This window comes from Schistocerca cancellata, chromosome 4 (assembly GCF_023864275.1).
Source record: "Schistocerca cancellata isolate TAMUIC-IGC-003103 chromosome 4, iqSchCanc2.1, whole genome shotgun sequence".
NCBI classification, from domain to species: Eukaryota; Metazoa; Arthropoda; class Insecta; order Orthoptera; family Acrididae; genus Schistocerca; species Schistocerca cancellata.
The window spans coordinates 77,830,288-77,853,194 of NC_064629.1; the positions used below are offsets into that span (position 1 = coordinate 77,830,288).

General features: G+C 42.4%; 1 protein-coding gene across 1 annotated transcript in view; it reads left to right on the top strand.

Moving 5' to 3' along the window:
- LOC126184858 (heat shock 70 kDa protein 14-like) overlaps nucleotides 1-22,907 on the top strand; it is a 232,727-nt gene that overhangs the window by 182,580 nt on the left and 27,240 nt on the right. Inside the window, exon 7 of the mRNA XM_049927472.1 lies at nucleotides 847-1,062. Coding sequence (XP_049783429.1) covers nucleotides 847-1,062 — 216 coding nt within the window. The remainder of the gene's footprint in view (nucleotides 1-846; nucleotides 1,063-22,907) is intronic.

Sequence of the window (22,907 nt, forward strand, 5' to 3'; positions counted from 1 at the left end):
AAAGCTGTTTCTATCAAACAAAGTGTGCTACTTACATATCATTTCACCTCTGTTATGATCTCTTCAGATACTAGTTTCTCCGTTTTCTTGTAATGAAGACGAAATACAAATTGAAGCAAACCGTTCTCTTATTTTTGTACAGCAAGTAAATGAACGATCTCTCATCATCCATTTGCACTTTTTGTACATCATCTTCCTTTAATATACGTCCATGATTCTGCCTGAGACTTTGTATAATGTTTGTATGAGATTTGTCATAGTGGATGGCGCGCTATTGTTTCCCAGCATTTGTATACAAGAATTCGTTTCCTGACTGATGCATCATTGTAGTACCTGGGTATTGAAATATATTGTTCTGCATCAGTTTTGGGACAGAATGATCCATAAAGTGAAACAGCATGACTCTGTTATAGTTATGCTAAATAGCTTACAAATTACTGACAGATTGCTACTTACCGTAAGCATTGTGGCCCGAGATGCTGGAAATGGTGTGTGTGTGTGTGTGTGTGTGTGTGTGTGTGTGTGTTTGTTTTGCCTTTTACTTATGAAGCTGTGGCCAAAAGCTATAAGTGAGTGTCTTTTAATTGTGTTGTCTGCAACTTGTTGTTTCTTCTTCACAGTAAGTAGCAATCTGTCTTTTCCTACATTGCTGATATTCTTTTCTGGAGTTTCCATTGTTTGATTACAAATTACTGAATTGTTTAAGAATTACTATATTGACCAGAGTAAGATTTATGTTACTAGTTACATAAGCTCCCTCTTGTATGTCTATTTAACTTTTCAGACCTTTCCTTATTTGTACTAATGTTATGAGTGTACTACAGAATTCTGAAATATTTCTTTTAGGTGCTCCTGTGCGGTGGATCTGCGAAAATCCCAATAATTCAGCAATCAGTCTCAGAAATGTTTCCCAATTCAGAGTTACTATGTAGTGTAAATCCTGATGAACTGATTGCCCTGGGTGCTGCAAAGCATGGCAGTTATCTGAAAGAACCATTTGACCCAGGTTGTGATCATCTATCATATGATATCCCAGTGGTAACAAAATCCATTTTTATGAAGGTAAGGAACTCGGTTAGTGTAGTTCTGATTTAGTCCTATATCATCACACGATCTCCTTGTGAAGATCAGCAGTTAGGAACTTCTTGAGTGGTTTTGAATGGTTGTTGTGCATAAATACTTTTATTGTTATTATTATTATTTGTAAATTATAGATTGCAGCAATCAGTCATCCTTTTTAAATTTTATTATACAGATCTATAGCCCGATCAACAGGGACTTACATCTGTTGTGACTCGCCGATTATTCATAGTGCCGCCGTGCAAGTAGCACGTCCTCTACGTGTGGTGCTGTCTGCCAGCCATGCAGCAGCTGCGCCACCTAAGCGGCCAGCCAAGCAGCGGCCGCTAGACTGAGACTCAGTGTTAAATCGAATGCCGACTTGTACACAGGTCAACTTACTCAGTGACTTATATGTGTTGTTGTGTTGTCCGAAATATGTATTAAATTTGAAGATTTAACAATTGGCGACGAGGATGGGATTTTTCCTTTTCACCGTTGACTCACAGGGTTCCATGGCTACTGTCAAGCAGCTCTTGTAAAATCTCCTTGAACAGCAAACGCTTCTAACAGCGGCGATTCGCGATTTCGTCGCGGCGTCAAATGCGGGGCGTTTCTCGTCATTGGCTGTACCTCCTTTTCCACCTTACGACAAGACGGCGGAAGACTGGTCTGATTATGAAAAACGTCTTCGACAGCACTTCTTGGCATTTCATGTCACGGACGAACAACCATGTAAGTCTCTGTTCCTTTCCTGGATTTCACCTCAAATGTATCGGTTGTCATCGCAATTGGCTCCTTTGAAGGATCCTGCGTCTTTGTCCTTTGCTGAAGTGTGCTCCCTTCTGTCTGTCTATTTTCAAAAGCAAACGCATGTGGTAGCCTCTCGTGTTGCCTTTTATCGTTGTCAAAAACAACCAAATCAGTCCTATCGCGCTTGGGCTGCTGAACTTCACGGCCTCAGTCGAAAGTGTCAATTTGTTACTGACGTTCACAAAGAATCCTATGCCGATTCCATTGTACGGGTTGCTATTATCCGGTCGGCGCCCGACAAAGAAGTTCGGCAATGTGCGCTTCAGTTGGCGAATCCGACTCTAGATGAAGTTCTCTCCATTGCGCAGTCTTTTGAAATTTCTCGCGCCGCTGGGGCGCAAATAGAAGCGTGGGGTGACGTCGGGGAAATACAACCTCTGTGTGCTGTTGACGACGTGTGCGGCGCATCCCCGCCGGCCGACGTGGCCGCAGTTCGCTCCCACGCGCCGCCTCGGCCTAGCCGTAAACAACCCACTAAGAAACTGCAGCAAAATCCCCGGCAACTTCCTTCATGTCCGCGGTGTTTTACGAAACATTCACGCGAGGATTGTCCCCAACGTTGGGCTGTGTGTCACAATTGCAAAAAGAAAGGTCATGTGTCTTCCGTTTGTAAATCCGACCGCATACATGATGTTCATGAACATGACGCTGATTCTGATTCTGTGTTGTCTGTCAATTGCACTTCTTTCCTTTCAGGGAAGTTATTCCTCACTGTCCAAATCCTTGGTCGAGATGTTCGTATGCAAGTGGATACCGGTTCTGTTGCCACTATAATTAATTCTCAGACGTATCTTCAGCTGGGTTCTCCACTCCTGTCCCCTGTCACTCGGCAATTACGTCCGTACAATAAACGGAAGATTTCTCTCTTGGGACAGTTTAATGCTGAGGTATCTTACAAGTCCGTCGTTCGCACGGCTCCCATATTTGTGGTCGACCAGAGCAACGCAGAAAATCTTTCTGGTTTCGATGCTTTTCGCGTTTTTGGGTTCTCCATAGACGACTCTGTCAATATTGTCTCTGACGCTATTCCTTATGCTCAACTGGATTCCTTGTTGACGACATTTTCGTCCCTTTTTTCTCCTGGGTGAGGCCGTGCAATCGACTTTGAAGCTCATATCATGCTCAAACCCACTGCTCGGCGTAAGTTTTTTCGGCCTTGGCCCATTCCTGTGGCCCTTCATGATCGGGTAAAACGGGAGTTGGATCGTCTCACTGCTTCAGGGGTCTTGCTTCCTGTCACTTCCAGTGAGTGGTCCTCTCCTGTCGTTGTCGTTGCTAAGCCCAATGGTGATATTCGTCTCTGTGGCGGTTTCAAAGCCACTGTAAATGCTCAATGCCTCATAGACACTTATCCTATGCCCCATCCTGAAGAACTGTTCACTAAACTCGCTGGAGGACAGTATTTTTCTAAAATTGACCTGTCGGAAGCTTATCATCAACTTCCTCTCGATGCTGCTTCCCGGCAGTTTCTGGTCCTTAACACGCCTTTCGGCCTCTATCAATACCAATGCTTGCCATTCGGGGTTGCTAGCGCCCCTGCTCTCTTTCAGCGATTCTTGGAACAATTATTGCTCCCTGTCCCGGGGTGTATCAATTACATGGACGACATTGTTGTCACTGGCTCCACCACTGAAGAACATCTTCAAAATCTCCGCACACTTTTTAATGTCTTACAGACTGCCGGTCTTAAGTGTAATCTTCAGAAGTCCCAATTTTTTCAGGCATCTATCACGTACTTGGGGTTTCAACTCTCTTGGGATGGTATTCGTCCGCTTCAACACACTGTTGCTGCGATCGATGCCCTTCCTCGCCCTACATCTGTTAAGGAACTGCAGGCTTTCTTGGGGAAAATAGCATACTATCACAAGTTTTTACCGTCTGCGGCGTCGGTGGCTCAGCCGTTGCATCGCCTGTTGCATAAAAACGTGCCTTTTCACTGGTCTGCGTCATGTGACGTGGCTTTCCGGAAATTAAAGACTGCTGAAACAGGCCCCGTGCCTGGCTACTTATCGACCTGGCCAACATCTTGTTCTTGCCACAGACGCGTCTCAATATGGGGTTGGTGCAGTCCTTGCGCACCGTTTTTGTGACGGTTCGGAACAACCCATCGCTTATGCCTCCAAAACGCTCACGGATGCCCAACAGAAGTATTCTCAAATTGAGAAAGAGGCTTTGGCCATCATTTATGCTCTTCATAAGTTTGGTGTTTTTCTCTATGGCTCAAAATTTCATCTTGTTACGGATCACAAATCACTTGTTTCCTTGTTTCATCCATCAACATCACTTCCCGACAAGGCTGCACACCGCCTCCAGCGTTGGGCTCTTTACTTGTCCCATTTCAATTATGAGATTCATTTCTGGCCAACGGCTCAACATGTGAATGCTGATGCTTTGTCTCGCCTTCCCATGGGTCCTCATCAGGCATTCGATAGGGACAAACTTTTGTGTTTCCACCTGGATGTTGCCGAGCAGCGAGTTGTGGACGGGTTCCCCATCACTGGGGACAGGCTGGCGGCTGCTACGGGTTCCGACCCTACCCTCTCCCGGGTTTTACGCTGTATTCAGAAGGGTTGGCCAGATTGCCCGTCCGCTAAGACTTCTGATCCGTTGCAGAACTACTACACTTTGCGCTACCGCCTCACGGCTAGGGATGGTGTTATCCTCCTCTCCACTGACAATGCTTCGCCGCGTGTTGTGGTACCTGCGTCTTTGCGTGCTTCGGTCTTGCGCCTCCTTCACCGACAGCACCGGGGTGTCTCACACAAAATCTCTGGCGCGCCGTCATGTGTACTGGCCTGGCATCGACTCTGAAATCGCACACATGGTTGCTGCCTGCGGCCCTTGTGCATCACAGGCCGCTGCCCCGAAGTCATCTTTGTCACCGTGGCCTTCGCCTGAGAAGCCCTGGGAGCGCATTCATGCTGACTTTGCGGGACCCTTTTTAGGTACTTATTGGCTCCTCGTAATTGACGACTATTCTAACTTTCCTTTCATTGTCCGTTGCATGTCGCCTACCACCGCGGCAACCACCAGTGCTCTCGCCCGCATTTTTTCTTTGGAAGGCCTCCCCTCTACTCTTGTTACTGATAATGGTCCGCAATTTGCCTCTTCCGACTTTGCAGATTTTTGTGCTCGTCACGGTGTTACGCATGTCACGGCCCTGCCGTTCCATCCCCAATCCAACGGTGAGGCTGAACGACTGGTCCGCACATTTAAGGCTCAGATGCGGAAACTTCTGACTTCTTCTGCTGCTGATGATGCGCTTCTCCAGTTCCTGGCGTCTTACCGTTTCACCCCCATGGGCGATCACAGCCCTGCTGAGCTCTTACATGGCCGACAGCCCCGCACGCTACTTCATCTTCTGCGGCCTCCCACCTCACGGCCGCGGGTGCCTTCACTTGGCCGGTTCACCGCCGACGACCTCATCTGGGTACGGGGATATGGCAGGCGGCCAAAATGGAGCCCGGGCCACATCTTACGACACTGTGGCAGACGCCTGTATGAAATCCAGACGGACACGGGTGTTGCAGTGCGTCATTCGGACCAGCTTTGGCCTCGGGTGCCAGCAACGCCTGTTCCGAATGCCGCCACACCACCTTTGGCTCTACCTGATGCTCAGGATCTTGGCATCTCTCAATACTCACAACGCAGCTTTCTCGCCGTCATCACGATGCCAGCACCAGAACGGACGCCCCCAGGAGACGTGCCCATGCAGGAATTAGAGGACCATCCTCTGTCAGAGTACATCTACTCGCCTCCTCCTCCAACGGACGCCGACACATCGCCCAAGTCTCCTGTCATATCAACTGGCAGATATCAACGGGCAGATTGGTGCATGGGGCCCCAGCAGATTCAACCCCTACGTCTCCTGTCATCTCGACCCGTTATCATCGGGGACACTTCCGTCTGTACGGGAAGCCTCCTCCTCGAGACTTTACGGCGAGTCAAACAACGCCTGTGGACGTTAGCCATCTCCAGGACACCTCCATCAAGACCAGTGCAACAATTTCAAAGGGGGGGAAAAGTGTTGTGACTCGCCGATTATTCAAAGTGCAGCCGCGCAAGTACGCACGTCCTCTACGTGCGGTGCTGTCTGCCAGCCATGCAGCAGCTGCGCCACCTAAGCGGCCAGCCAAGCAGCGGCCGCTAGACTGAGACTCAGTGTTAAATCGAATGCCGACTTGTACACAGGTCAACTTACTCAGTGACTTATATGTGTTGTTGTGTTGTCCGAAATATGTATTAAATTTGAAGATTTAACAACATCCTTTGAGTGAAAATAACAGTCCATTGAGAATGGCTAGCTTCTAGCCGAAATGTAGATCTGCATAATAAAATTTAAAAAGGATGACCAATTGGTGCAGTCTATAATTTACAAGTTAATATAACAGTCCCTGAGTGTAACCGCTTTCCGAATGGAAGGTAACCTGATTATTATTATTATTATTATTATTATTATTATTATTTCCTGTGTTGGTGTCAGTTCAGATCATGTTAAGCTTTGTTGGCAGTGAGCTTCATTTTCTTCTTTTCTCAAAATTGCTTCTTTCAGTTTCTTCCAATTTTGTTGTTATAAAAATTAGTTTCCACACAGTTGTGGAAATTAAAATTAAACTCCAGTTAGCAGCAACATACAGTGGTTGATATAGTGCTTGCAGGCTTCTTCCTTGCTATACTTTCCGTTTCCTGATAACAGCTGTTTTTCAGATATTAGCATGCTTCACCAAAACCAGTTTCAGATTCAGGATAAGTTGTATAATTTAAATGAAAACTGTGATCCATTTAACATAAACTGAATTTTAAAACTGTTGCTCTGGTTCATCATGTAAAGAAAATACTGAATTTTTTTTCTTGAAGTCAGATAATTGCGAAAGCGTTATGGAGATGATAGATAAACTCCAGTGGAAGACTCTGCAAGAGAGACGCTCAGTAGCTCGGTACAGGTTTTTGTTGAAGTTTCGAGAACAAACCTTCACCAAGAAGCCAAACAGTATATTGCTCCCTCCTACATATATCTCGCGAAGAGACCATGAGGATAAAATCAGAGAGATTAGAGCCAACACAGAGGCATACTGACGCTCTTTCTTTCCATGAACAATAAGAGACTGGAATGGAAGGGAGAACCCGATAGAGGTACTCAAGGTACCCCCCACCACCCACCATCAGGTGGCTTGTGGAGTATGGATGTAAATGTAGCTATTACTATATAACTAATTCCTTGATGTGATAACAATCCATTTTTATATTTCAAGAAGAAAACTTAAGTTCACATTGTCATAAACAAGGGTATTTCATATAAGGAGGTAAAAAGCTAGTAATTATAGTGGAAAACTAGTTGAAATGGAATTGTTGAAATTTACATCACATAAAGAACTTAAACTTTAGGATTAAAGACCACTCAATAAAAGCAGAAGTGTTGGGATGTTGACAGGCACAGACAAAAGAAAGAACACTTGCAGACTTTTGTAGTTATACATTGAAGAGTTAGAGTAAAACACACACACACACACACACACACACACACACACACACACACACACAATAGACTAATGGTGCCAATGATGTTTTGCGGCAGATGCAGTGGTTGTGATGGCGGTAGAACATGCTGGGTGCTTGGATTGGGGCTTGGTCTGCCACAGGGATATAATCCCTGTGACATGGAGTTGGGAGTTAGGGTTGGCATAGGGATGGGCTAGGGTGTTCTGTAGTTTGGGTGAGCGACAGAACACCACTTTAGGAGGGATGGGAAGGATCTCTGGTAGGATGTCCCTCATTTCAGAGCAGGATGAGATATAATCATAGCCCTGGCGATGGATATGGTTCCATTGTTCCAGCCAGGGTGATGCAGGTTCACAAGGGGAAAACTGCTTTGTAACTGACTTGTAGGGATTGTGGTAGGATTGGGGATGTGTGAGGCGATGGCACAGTTAATATGTTTGTGAACTAGGTTTGAGGATGGTGGTGGGGGTTGTATCAAGTGTCTGTGAAAACCTTTTTGAAGGCTTCAGCATGTTGAGCAAGGGGGTTCTCACCACTGCAGATACATCATCCTTGGGTGGCTACGCAGCATGCGAGGGATTTTTTCTTGTGGAAGGGATAGCAGCTGTTGAAATACAGGTATCGTTGGTGGTTAGTCAGTTTAATGTGGACAGAAGTGTGGATGGAGCCATCAGAGAGGTGGATGTCAGCATGCAGGAAAGGTACACGTTGGGTAGAGAAGGACCAGGTGAATCGTAGGGGAGGAAAAGGCATTAAGGTTGTGAAGGAATGTAGATAAGTTTCAACCCCACCCCCAACCCACCGAACCTAGTCAATGAACAGATTTCCTGTGCCATATCCTCACACACCCTCAATCCTTCCACCACCCCAAAAATCAGTTACAAAGAACCGCCCCCCTTTGTCACCCAGTATCACCTTGGACTGGAACAACTGAAATATACCTGTCCCCAGAGCTTTGATTATCTCTCATCCTACGCTGAAATGAGGGACATTCTGTCCGAGATCTTTCCCACCCCTCCTAAAGTAGTGTTCTGTCACCTATCCACCATACACAACATGCTAGTCCATCCCTATGCCACTCCCAACCACTTGACACAGGGATCATATCCGTGTAGCAGACAAAGCTGCAAAACCTGCCCAATCCATCCACCCCGCACCACCTCCTCCAGTCCTGTCACAGGCATTTCCTACCCCATCAGAAGCCAGGCAACCTGTGAAAGCAGCCATTACTCTGCTGCAAACGCAGGACAATCCTTTATGTCAGTATGACTACCAAGCAATAGTTGCAGATGAGTCATCTTGAAAACACATCATCCAGTCCCATAATCATCCTGGCCTCATTATTTGGTAACCCACTGCCCCTGCACACTTCAACTAACATGCCCCAGGGGGCTCAGAGTTCTTCCATGAGTTTGTGCATGGTGCTCACACGGCCCCAAGCTATTGCAGACCATTCTTCCTTCCTGGGCTGCATTTCCTTCCCCGTGTCCCTTCACTGCCTTCTCTCCTTCCCCGCTGGCACCTCCTCCCCCTTCCTCGATTATCTTATTTACGTCGACCTGGCTATCCATCTGGTTTCCTGTATTCCTTGCAGTTTTCTTTCCCTCACTTTTTCTCTTTCATCCTTTTTGGCGTTATTGGTCCCTCTTTGTGGTTTGACCCCACTTCTAAATTTTCTTATATGAATGTGTAGTGTCTGTTCTTTCGAAGCGACAGACACGACACAGATCCCACAGCTGTGAACACTATATGTAAATGGAAGGGGACATTAAGTGGAATCGGCGGCATCGAGCGAAAATGTGTACTGGATCGGTATTTGAACCTGGGATCTCCTGCTTACTAGGGAGGTGCGATAACCATTGCGGCATCCGGGACACAGCATTATCGCAACTGCACGAACTACTTTGGTACGTCTCATAGCCAGTCCACACTCCCGCCAAGTGGTACCTATCTGCAGTCCCTGTCAATTATACTCCCGTCGCTACTCAGTTTCCCACAGGAGGTCAGATGTATTTCGTGCATTCACACTGAAGAAAGTGGATCCATTGCCCATCCAGACTTATGTGAATGCGTAGTGTTTGTTCCTTCAAAAGAACACACACCACGCAGCTACTGCAGCTGTAAACACTATTTGTAAATGGAAGGGCGGTCACTGCTGTCAGCTACACTGGGACATTAAGATGATTCCACTTAATGTCCCACTGCAGCTGACTGCAGTTATCCTCCTTCCATTTACATCTAAATTTTCTGTTTGTAGTGTGAGCCATTTGGGAAAGAACTCCCTCCTTAGTGTCTATGGCATGGATTTCTCTGCCCACTTCCCTCCTCTCTTCCCTCCCTGCTGTAGCCCCCCTCCACTTCAATCGCCAGCACGTCTAGCCAGCGCATGTGGTGGGACTGTTATGTACCCATCTGACTGACCCCCCTGACAACACAGGACACACTTCTGATACCTGAGCTGTTGCCTCCTCGTGTGTGCCTAGGAGTGGTTGCTTGTTATTCTGGAGAATCGGAACTCACTGCTATGGCCACCATACCAGATGCTTCTTGTTATGGCTGGGTGGCGTCCACGGGGAGAGCCCCTGATCGAAGTGGGTGGTATTGAGGTGAATACTTTGCACAAGAGGCATATCGAGCTCCAAAAACCTGGCCGTTCTCCTATGGCTGTCTCTTAAAGTGGTAATGTATCATTGAATGCTGCTTCTTATGATGCTGCCACCTTCCCTTCCCTGGCCACACCCTGGGAGGAGGTCCAGGCTCGCCGGCTTGGGCTGAAACACCTTCCCTGTTACTGGGTCTGCACTAGGATGGACAGGGACACATTCACCCCCACAAACCCGCTATTTTTTGTGGAAAATGCAGTCGGGTTCCCTGTCGATCAAAGGTTCTTCTTCCACCCAATCTGCAGCTATTCTTGCTTGTGATCATCTTGGCAATGTCCCGCTGTCTGTTACACATCACCAGCCTCTGAATATGGTCCAGGGAGTCATTTTCCATAGGGGCCTCATCCTTCAAACTGATGAACTGCAGGCTAATCTGGAACAATGGTGTGTTCATTTTGTTTAACATCTGCAGAAAGCTCATAAAAACGCCCACACCAATATCGCCGCCTTTATTCTGGCTTTTTGGGGAGATACCGTCTCAAGAGGTCAAGGTTATGTGAGATTGGTGTGACGTGAGCCTGTATGGCCTGCCACCCACGAGTTGCTTTTGGTTCTTGGGTTTCGGGCACATGCCTTCCCAATGTACAGCAGACCCTCAATGTGGTGGCTGTGGCCACCCACTTCATGGGGGGAGCCCTTGTGTTCTGCCACCCGTGTCTGTAAATTGTCATGACCATCACACTTAGTGCTCACTAGATTGCCCAGCTTAGAAGAAAGAAAGGAAGATACAAGACTATAAGTTCCTGGATCCACGATGTGTTGATGTCTTCAACTTTTGCCTCTGTTATATCCTTTTGCCCTCTTATCTCTCTCTTATCAGAGTCCCGCCCCCTCTGCTTGGCCCCTCCCCTGTGGTTCTCACGCTCTGCCTTCTGGGTGCCACTCCACCTCCTCGGTCATAGAAGTGCCTCCCTTCTTCAGCACCCAAGAGTGACGGGTGTCCCTCCCGTGACCCCTCCTATCAGCATCAGCTACCACAACTCGGCTACAGGACATACAGTCTGTGTGCCCCAAGGTTGCCTCCTCTTTCTCAGTTCTGGATCTTTCAAATCGTGCTCTCCCTCTGTGCTCTGCCCTCCTCAGCCTATGAAAGAGAAGAAGAGAAAACACAAATACCAGGACAAGGCCCCCTCCTACAATGTCTCCTGTAGGTGTCATCTCCCCCGCTCACAACCTGAGTCTGACATCTAATTTATGGATGTCACCCTGTCGTCGACGGTGACCTGGTGACGTGACGCTCCAGCCCATTCAACTCCCATTTCGATACCTGCTCAGTGAGGAACTGTAACGAATACTACCTTCATCTCCCAGAGTTGCAATCCCGTATTGCCTTTCACTCGTCAGCTTGTGTTGTTCTTGAGGAATCTCATTTTACTAATGCTCACTCACTGTCCCTTACTGAGTTCTGTGCTTTCTGTCAGAACCAGGTTGGCCCATTGAGGGCTTCTGAGAGTGTCTTCATGTTGGTCTGTATGGATATTGTTAGTACATGGGTCTCATTCATACCACATTGGAAGCGGTTGCCGTGTTGGTCCACTTGGACTCTGCCATCACAGTTTGCAATCTCTATCTCGCTCCCTGCCAGGCCACCTATATCTGCTGCCCTAAATGCTCTCTGGCAACTCACCCCTCCCTTCCTCCTCATTGGGATTTTAGTGCCTATCACCCTTTGTGGGGCAGTGCTTCTTCATCTAGTCGGGGGTTCCTCCTTGACCAGTTTCTTGCAGACCATGACCTGTGTCATCTTCATGATGGTTCCCCTATTCTTTTAGTGCTGCATGTGGCACCTCTGCCACTGATTTCCTCTCTTCCCCTCTCCTCCTTCGTTCCTTACACTGGTCGCCACATGATGACCTCTGTGTAGTGACCATTTCCCGTTGGTTCTCTCATTCCCTCCCCACCTCCTGATGACCAGGTTTCCCTGCTGAGATTTCCGTCATTGTCCTCTGTATACCTCCCATGTCATGTTTCCACCTTCTTTGTCAGGTTGTCGTCCGTGATGTGTCAGATGAGAAAGTCTGTGCGGCGGGCATTGCTGTTCCCACTTGACGGGCACCAGTCACCATTGGCCAGTTCCATGGCAGAGCATGGCTATCCCACCACTGTTTGCAATTGTTGTAGCACCTTGCAACATCTGAAGCGGCACCTGTCCTCCGTATTACCTTTGCGCCAAAGCCCGTTACTTACACAACCTGAGGAAACGGGTGTTTTGGGAATGCTCTCTGTACTCTCTAGGTTCTTGTGGCTCTTCATCGCGGGTGTGGGCTACACACCGCACCCTTCAAGGTTATCAGTGGCAGCCTTCCATTCCGTCCTTGCCATTAAAGTTGGCCTTTCTACAGATCCATCATATTTAGCTCTGAGGCATTTTCTCCTCTCAGTGGAGAGACTATTGAGGTTTCTGTCCTTAAGCCTAGCAAGGATATATCATCCCTTGATAGTTACCGGCCCAGCAGTCTGACCAGTGTCCCCTGCAAGTTACTAGAATGGATGGTGGCTCGTCAGCTCAATTGGGTCCTTGAATCTTGGAATATTTTATCTCCCCACCAGTGCTAGTTTTGGGAGAGATGGTCTCATCTGGGAGAGATGGTCTCATCTGCTTCGATTGGAAACCACAGTTCTGGAGGCCTTTTCTGAGTGCCTTCATCTTGTTGCAGTTTTCTTCAGTCTTCATAAGGCTTTGACACAGGTTGGTGCCATCACATCATCCTTACTCTCCATGAGTGGGATCTTTGGGCCTCCCTCCTGATTTTTATTCGTTAGTTCCTGTTCCACTGGTCATTCAGAGACCGTGTTGACACTGTTCTCAGCTCTCTGCAGACTCAGGAGAATGGCGTTCCACTGGTCTCAATATAAGGTGTCTTTCTTGTAATTGCTATTAATGGACTTATGGCTTCTGCCAGACCATTGCTCACCCCTGCTCTTCATGTGGACGTTTTCTGTATTTGGGCTAACTCCCACTCAGTGGCCTCTGCAGAATGACAGCTGCTGGGGGCCATACAGCGTGCTTTCATATGGACACACCTACATGGTTTTCAATTATCTCTCCGTAAGTCAGGGGTGGTGCATTCCTGTCGTCCTACTATGGTCCATCGTGATCCAGAACTCTACATCGATGTACAACACCTGTCCATGATCCCCCAGTTCCATTTCTTGAGTCTTCTTTTCGATAACGAGCTTACTTGGTTGGCCCATAGACATCATCTGAAGGTTGGCTCTTTTCGTAAACTCAGTGTTCTTCGCTTACTTGCCCATGCCTTTTGTGGCATTGATTGTTTTATCCTTCTCCGCCTTTACTAGGCATTAGTTCTGCCTTGTCAGGACTATGGTTGTCAAGCTTACGGATCAACTGCCCCTTCCATGGTGCTCCACTTGGACCCGGTTCACTGCCGTGGTATCCATTTAGCCACTGGTGCCTTTCGCATTAGCTCTGTCAATAGTTTTCTGGTTGATACTGGGATCCCTCCCCTTTTGATTTGGCAGTCCCAGCCCCTGGTTTCCTATGCCATCACTATCTGCTGTTACCCTGCTCATCCTTCTTATTCTGTTCTTTTCACTGCATCAGGCAGTCGCCTGCCCTTGTGTCGGTTTACAGGTTGGGCTCCATCTCGCTTCGCTCCACTGTAACTTCCGTCTCCCCTCCTTGTCTTCTTCCCCATGTTTCCTCGTGACCACACCCCCTTGGTTAGTTCCTCTGTCATGGATTCAGATGAATTTCTTCCAGGGACTGAAAGCCTCCATCATTCCAGTGGTGTCTGACTGTTTGTTCTGAAGGCTCGTACGGGTGTTTCAGGATGCCATGGTTTTTTACACAGATGGCTCTAAATCCACTGATCATATTGGATATGCCTTCACAGCTTTTTTGACACTGAACACCATCTCTTGACTGCCAAGTATGGGATGTTTACTGCGGAATTGATGGCCACCTATTAGGTCCTCTGCTTTATTAAATGGTCCTCCCTCAACTGAGTTTTGTTATGTAAGGACTGAAAGAGTGGCCTTCAGGCTATTGGTTGGTGTTTTTCCTGCCACCTCTTGGTCTCTGCCATCCCCAGTCTTCTCATGATCATGGTGATGCTACTAATTTGGTTGATTTTCGTTGGGTTCCTGACCACATAGTTATCCCGAGTAATAAGCTTGCTTATCATTTGGCTGGGTGGCTGGGGAGGGGGGGGGGCTATGTACACGTAAGTACACATAACAATATCCAAATTGAAGCAAAATTGCAATATATGAAAGAAAATTACACATTATAAAATATGGGGCAACTTGTACAGTATATGACATATGAACACTTTCTTACCTCTGTCGCAACCAAATTAACTCAATGTAGAAAGACATAGCATTTTGTTTATAATATTTAAACATTTTGTCAAAAACCAATATTGTCAATACTGCACAAAATGCTGGTGCTGCAATCTGCATTCAAGTTGATTCAGAACTACACACGTGATGAGACCCTTCAATGCTTAGCTAATATTTTTTTGTATTAGAAGCCCTTTCCTTCCACCAACTTTGAGGACTCTTTGCTCGGAGAATAAGTACGGCATGTTGCTGTGGTGATATCAACTTCACACAGAATATGAGAGAAAGAAACATCACAAATATCATTATCAGGCCAATAGGAGGACGGTGATGCATGAACCTTACTGTAACATATCCTTCACAAATAATCTTCTCAACAATTCCCAAATACCAAGAAGAGTCTCATGCACATGCAGTATAGCAGTTGGGCTGCACAGTGCATTCTGGCCTTAGTGGCAGAAGTGCATCTGATAAATCATCCACAATACTAAAATCTGTATCACAGCTCAGCCTTTTTGCTCCAGTCGTGGTTGGTGATATCGGTACAATGTGATGCATAGATCGTGTTCCAGCAATTGTTTTTGCACTTGGGAAGTGCTGAGAAAGATAATGTCTCGCTTGTACCATTTCATTTTTTGAAACAAAGAGAATTGAAATGCCTTGCAGGTTCTCGTGACAGAATTCAAATACCTGTGAAGCTGTAAGTATTTGATCTTTATAAACTCTTTGCAAACTTGTTTTTGTGACAAGTCTTTCAACAGTGCCACCAGTACAATCACAGGAAGATTTGCCATGGCTGGTAGCAAAAAAGGACCCACTGCACTTTACGTTGAAGTTGTGTTCGTGCTAGCAGATATTTCTGAAATCCTTACAATTTTTAAATTGTGCAGTGCAACCATCAGTGAAATATTCAAAATACACAAGATGAATTTCAGGAAATTCAACTTTAAAAAATTCAATACAGTTTCTGAGGCTGGTAAACCAAGGCAACATCATGTTCTAGGTCATCAGAAACAATACAAATACTTTTTGCATGCAACTGTTTGTCCTTTTTGTAATATGCATGGACAGTGTGAAGAGTGCAGCTGCCATTGATCCAATGTGATATATTGTATCCCGGCTATGACACAAGTTGAAAATATGCTCACTATTTTTTATTTACTTAAATTTGCCATATTTCGTGACAGTACCTTTTCCGTTAGACGTTTGCAAGGCAATATTAGTCTTGGCTTCAGTTGTCTAAGTATGATTCCACAATGCATCTTTGTCGGTTGCAGAATTGACATGGTTCAACGTGTTTCTCTCATTTTGGTGTTTCAAATACCATTTCTTCTTATAGTTTATATAAAAAAAAGTAACATAATTCAAAATTATTTATGATGGCGACCTTAACATTGTTCTACCGTCAACACACACCAAGAGTTAAATGCCGACTGACTACAGTCAGACGACTCCAGCGTCAAAGATGTTTTACACAACACACAAGCTTCCACTTGTAATCAGTCTCTTTGCTATTCTTCGATACATTTACTAATAGTAATCAATATGCTTTCACTCTCAAAAACATAAGTAAATTAACATATACTAAGGCAAATTACAATAAAAAATATTCTGACAAAAAATATAAGAAAACATTCACAATTTGGTATCGATAAATACAGTTAAAAAAAAAAAAAAAAAAATCTCCCAGTTCCATTACAACTGCTCCCCAGGGCTTTTGTTGTTATGGACATATACAACAAAATCCCGACCACACTCGGTAATGGATCTGTATTACACAATTAGTACATTAATGATGCAGTCTGATAACCTCTTCCAAATTTGGACTCTTTGAATCTGTGGACTTGTTACTGGCTGTTGTTGCAATGATACTTCCCCATCAATCTCATACACAAAAAATTCAAGTAAAGAAATTATTTAACATGACAAATATATATGGTATAAAACAAACATGAGAAATATTCTAACATACAGCATACAGATTGAAAATAATAGAAAGGTAAAACTTCTTTGCTAGAATAAGATATCTACAACCACTTCTTTGGTCACACTGTGCCAACTGGCTCTTGAACATATATAGTGTAGTGCTTTTTTTATATATTTGCCTTTTTATATTTTTTTACTTCTGATTTTTTTTTAAATTTTGTATTTTTTTACTCATATTTTTTTTCTTTTGTATATTTTTTGCTTTCTTTTTAAAATTTTTTAACTCATGTTTTTTTTGTATTTTTTTGTTTATGATTTTCTTTTTTTAGTACAGCTAAAGATACATCAGTATTATCTAAGTTTTTGCAGTTATTTATGTACACTTGCCTCTCTACTACAATATTACTACAAGTCACATTCTTGTGAAGAGTACTTTCGCTCCCCACAACAACAATAAATTGCTCGTATATCGTGAGGCTTTATCTAAAATTGGTTTTGAAACTTATACCTTTGCATGCATGTCCTCACATGCATGCCTTCACCCACAGGGAAGACTTAGCTTCCAAAAATTAGAATAATTCAGAAATGCTCACTAGGGAGACTTTTTTTTTTTGTAAAAAAGTAAAAATAAATCTTTCTCTCATTTTTTGTTACAACAGTGTTTTTTCATCAGTTTCAATTAACATGTGACTTCAAATTATTAATTTATACATACAAATATACATACTTGGTTGTACAGGTAGTTTTGTTCTAACAAGCATATTCCAGTGGAGGACTTTTGTTTTAGATGATAATACCGTATTTACTCGAACCTAAGCCGCACTCGAATCTAAGCCGCACCTGAAATTTGAGACTCGAAATTCAAGGGGAGAGAAAAGTTTTAGGCCCCACCTCCAAATCGAAACAAAGTTGGTCCATTGTAATAGGAGACACAATTTAGGTTGAACGAATGACGATACAGCCACAGTAGTTTGGTTTGAGTCAAGTTGCTATGCGTCAGGCGCTCCGTCCGCATATATACGGGTACCCTTACTTTTTCACGTGCTTCGTCTGGTTTTAATTGATTGCTTATTTTGCTTTGATCTGGTAAGTGCCGTTCTCTTCGTTATATGTGTTTACATCACTCGAAGCTGAAAATGCATTATTGTACTGTGTCATATATTGTTTGTCGCATTCTGATAATGAGTGTTTACGGCCTGTCGCCGCTCGCGGCATGGCTTGCTTTTGTGCGCGCTACTGCCGCTTACAATTTAAAAAAAAAAAATAAAAGGGAGAGGGGAGGGGGGGGGCGAGGAATCGTCTCATTAGCGAAACAATGGCAATACTGCTATTTGTTGTTACTTACACTGCTGCTTTTTTCTAATGATCAACAAGAAGCAAATAATGGACTGTGTATGATAGAAGATGTTGTGAACGAGAATTTAGCGAAAATTTTTCTCCGTTTGAAAATCTTTGCAGACGCCTCATTAGTACATTACATTCTGCACAGAAATTAGAGTCATCTTAGATTTAAAAATCTAGTCAATTGCCGTGCTTCATTTCTGACTGTATCACTATTAGGCATAAGAATAATACGAATATAAACATGACACGAGATGTATATTCTTCCACGTTTGCTGTTGTCTCACTCTAGTTTCGTAGTTTATTAGGCAGACAGGATTTAAATGAGATAGCAGCAAACACGAAACAATACATGACAAAATGTTTATATTCGTATTATTCTTATGGTGAAGAGAATACTGCATGTGATTCACAATTCATAAAAGTTCCTATTAGCAGCCATCTCTTCTCACAGGTAGGAAAAAATTCAGAACGTAGAGTTGGCCATATTGACAAACATCCCAAACAGTCTTGCCAGTCAGATTTTCGTAGTACATTGCAATGCTGCAACATTCGAAGATGAACAATAGGGAATTTGTATTTACTTCGTTGGATAATGTATGAAAATGCAGTGGTCGAAACTCGAGGTGGAGAAAAAAGCTAGTCTTCCACCTTTTTTTTTTATTTATTTACTGACGCAGAGATTTTGGCGGCAGTATTTATCTTTGTGCCTGCAAAGCATGCCTGCGTAGCGATACATATATTCAATGACAGAAGTTAGTTGTGGCGGCACCTACCAACATTTTTCAGAACTTCTGATTACTTTGCACTCGATTCTAAGCCGCAGGCGGTTTTATGGATTACAAAAACCAGAAGAAAGTGCGGCTTAGATTCGAGTAAATACGGTAGGTTATTTAATTTTTTTTTCCGAAACCACAACTAGAGGATTATTATATGCACTGATACTCCTTTCTATTATATTACATCCTTCCATCTTTTTCAACTGTTTCTCAACAGCAGGTCTTTTTGATATTGCAATACTGTATGGTTTTATGAAAAATGGTTCATGAGGTTTTACCTGAAGCTCACACTGATAACCCTTTACCCTACCAGGTATGTCACTGAAAACATCACTGTATTCCCACAGCAGATTTTCTAACTATTGTTTTTCCTCCCCAGATAAATTTTGTGTTTCTGAAATTTTCAAATTTCCTAAATTCCCAAATTCAACTTCATCAGTATCAAATCTATGAGTTTCAATATTTTCCAATCTATTTTCTTTTAGTAAATTGATACTGTCAAAATTTCCATTACTCTGATCACCAAGTGTGTTCACAAAATTTGTCTGAATTTATTCCTTTTCACTAGTTTCTATCAAAAGTTTTCTTCCGACCCAATCAAATGCTGTATTTACTTTTACCATCCAATTCATACCCAAAAGAAAATCTTCATTAAATTCCTGAATTACAAAACATCCACGTGTGAACAACTTGTCTTCAATTAAAAATGTCACTAAAGCCTTGCTTTTTACCAATTTACTGCTCTTCCCAGTAGCACCTTTTATCTTTACCCCAACAACTGGCATTTCAATAAAATCTTTCCCCGCTTTCAATTTCTTGCTTAACCTTTCAAATATTCCCGAGATCTCACTTCCTGTATCAATTAAACATTTACCAATCCATGATCCAATTTGAACTTTTATATAAGGACTGCAAAATTGATCACTTTTCTCAGAACCTGTATCCTCATGTAATAAATCACTTTCAATTTCCCCAAACCTATACTTATCAGAATCATATGGTATATCATTACATGTATTACTTGTCACAGTTATAAAATTTGCACAAGATACAAAATTGTCATTAGTACTCTCTATTATCTCAGATAGCCAAGGATTTTCATCCAAATCACATTGTATACTATTGAAGTACTTATCCTTCAGCTTTTCAAAAATAAAATATCTCATCTTTTTCCACCACTCAGGACATACAGTTTCACATACATTAATAAGCATCTTTCTAAAGTTCTTGTCAAAAGAAATAGTTTCACTGTTCAGCCATATATTCATAAGAAATGTGTGTGTGTCATTAGTATCTGTAAAAGTTTCACTTAGGCTAGAAGTTATACATATGTCATCGTTATTTGTGTAGTCAGATTCTTTACCAACAACATCAAAATTCACACTTTCACCTACACCCAGCTTGTGAGCCTTATTCATCCTGGTAACATCCCTGGGAATTTCTATAATATTCTCACTATTTAATCCATTTTCAACCATGTGTATACCCAACTCCCTATTTAAACTAATGAAGCACCTTTCCTCAACATCATCATCAATACCATCACTATCATAATCAACTTTATCATCAACATCATTATCATTACACATATTCAGGTCATACACATTCAAATTATCCCCTAAAATATTATTTCTCCTTTCTAAAGTTACCAGATCCCTTTCACCAATATTTTCATTCTCACAGCATGCATTCTCTCTTTCATTCACACACGTCTCTGAAATACTACAAATTACATCATCTGACAAAGTGTTGTTCTTTTCTGCCCAAGTGTAAAACTCTGTTAAATTAAACGAATCACAATTACTTTTATCTACTGTATGTTCTTGTGTACTGAAAATTTTATCTTTTTCAATATCATCATTATTTTCCTCTTGAATTTTTTTCAATAAGTAACAACTAATGACCTCATGTGATAGCTTAGGTTTGGAACTGTCATGTTTGGGTTTATGATAGTCACATCCATTGGTCCTTTCATCATGCTCACCTTCTGCCTCAACCTTGCGGACCTTCAAGGGGGCGTCTACTCGTTCTTTTTTCCTGAATTACAACTTTTCCCTGCTTGAACTGCTAGTTGTGGTTCTGCCAATGTCTCTGATCAACATTTCTGTTCCCATTCCTATGCCAAACATTACCTGATTGTTGGTAGTTTCTATTGTACTGATCTCTGTCAAAATTTCTGTGATTTTGATCCCTAAAGTGTTCTCTATTTTGTTGATTATTTCTGCGATAATGTTGTTCTTGTTTTGCATAAAAATTATGGTCCTTCTTTTGAAAATTGTTATATCCCCCTGAATTTTGACTGACACCATGATAATTGTTTTGTTCCCTTTTTTGAAAGTTTTCATTTCCCCAATTTTGACCATTACCTTTCTGAGTAAACCCATTGTGTGTTCTTGTTGTTACCCTATCCAACTTTTCAAAATAATTGAGAAACTGCTCTACATTATTATCAGGACAATGAACTAAACTCAACTGCATTGCTGATGGCAATCTTCTCTTTAAGGTATCAATTTTGATCAAGTCATCCAAAGGTTTTGTTAAATGAATAAGTTTTTGAAATTCACTTTTGCAAAATTGTTTCATGCTCCCATCTGATTCTCTATAGTTTCTCCCATTCAAAAATTCACTTTTGATTCTAGTTTGTTTAAGATCATCCCAAAAATTTTCCAGAAATTTTGATTCAAATTTTGAAAAGGTCATCCCCAAAGTTACAATCTGGTTTGCCCAAGTCAAAGCTTCCCCTTCCAAGAATTTTTTTCACAAATTTAATTTTTATTTCATCTGGTGAGTGAGGTAAAAAACAATCCTCACAACACTGTCTAAAATCAACGGGATGTAAGGGTCCATCTACCGAAAAGTGCTTCACTGGAATATTAGATACAAGATTGCATGTGTTGACATTGTGATTTTTGCTTTGAAATTCAATGTCAAACTTTCAATTTTTTCGCTAAGTTCTTTGACAGATTTTTTGTTTTCTAAATCATTGCACTCAACTTTTTTTTCCAAAGTAACCAAACGATTGTCAGTTTTTTGTTCTACATTTTTTACTAAAACTTTTGTGTTCTCATCCAAATTTTTAATTTCCCCTTTTATCTCATTAAAATCAATTAAATTTCTTTCCCTATCCGTCAGTAACTCATTTTTTACAGTATTAATTTCACCGCTCAATTTAGCATCAATTTCATTTACTTTTGCTTCCACAGATTCAATTTTTTCCTCCACACTGCCAACTCTGTTCGAAAGATCACCCACTTGGGTATTGACTGCTTGGACTTGCAACAAAATGTTATCAATTTTTTCATCCCAATAAGTCTTACTGTCGTCAACTGATTGATCAATTTCTTTCGTGAAATTTACAAGAAAACTTTTTAAATCAAATTGATCGGTTCTTTCTGTTTCATTTGACCTGCCCTGATTTTCGAAGTCTATTAAATTACTACTTTCTACTTAAGGCACAATACTCTTGAAAATCTCGTAAGTCATTGTGAAGAACAAAAATTTATACACAACAATACAAAACAAGATAACAAGATTGTTTTCACAAAATACGAGGGTTTCGTGACTTATCTGGAACACTCTGCCACTGTTGCAAATCCACGTTTTCCATCCATGTGATTGTTGACCAAAATTCTTGAAGTGTTTTCTTCTGTCGAAAATTATATTTCTTGCTGAAACATTTCTTCTCCAAAACTTTTACTTCCCAATGAACACAAATACTGTAACACGCATTCTGAAAAAACTGGTATTAACACACAAAAATTTTCTTCCTCGTAGCACTGTTGAAGATCTCGTGAACACAATATCCCGGCTACAGTCCCCAATTGAAATACGGTATCCCGGCTATGACTCAAGTTGAAAATATGCTCACTATTTTTTATTTACTTAAATTTGCCATATTTCGTGACAGTACCTTTTCCGTTAGACGTTTGCAAGGTGATATTAGTCTTGGCTTCAGTTGTCTAAGTATGATTCCACAATGCATCTTTGTCGGTTGCAGAATTGACATGGTTCAACGTGTTTCCCTCATTTTGGTGTTTCAAATACCATTTCTTCTTATAATTTATATAAAAAAAGTAACATAATTCAAAATTATTTATGACGGCGACCTTCACATTGTTCTACCGTCAACACACACCAAGAGTTAACTGCCGACTGACTACAGTCAAAGACGACTCCAGCGTCAAAGATGTTTTACACAACACACAAGCTTCCACTTGTAATCAGTCTCTTTGCTATTCTTCGATACATTTACTAATAGTAATCAATATGCTTTCACTCTCAAAATCATAAGTAAATTAACATATACTAAGGCAAATTACAATAAAAAATATTCTGACAAAAAATATAAGAAAACATTCACAATTTGAAAAAAAAAAAAAAAAAAAAAAAAACACATCTCCCAGATCCATTACAAATGGTACCCCTGTACTTCATCTTTAACAACAAAATTGAGAGTTTCACTGAAATCCATTAAAGTTAACACTGATTCTTCTTCATTTTCATATAATCAGACTGTGATTGA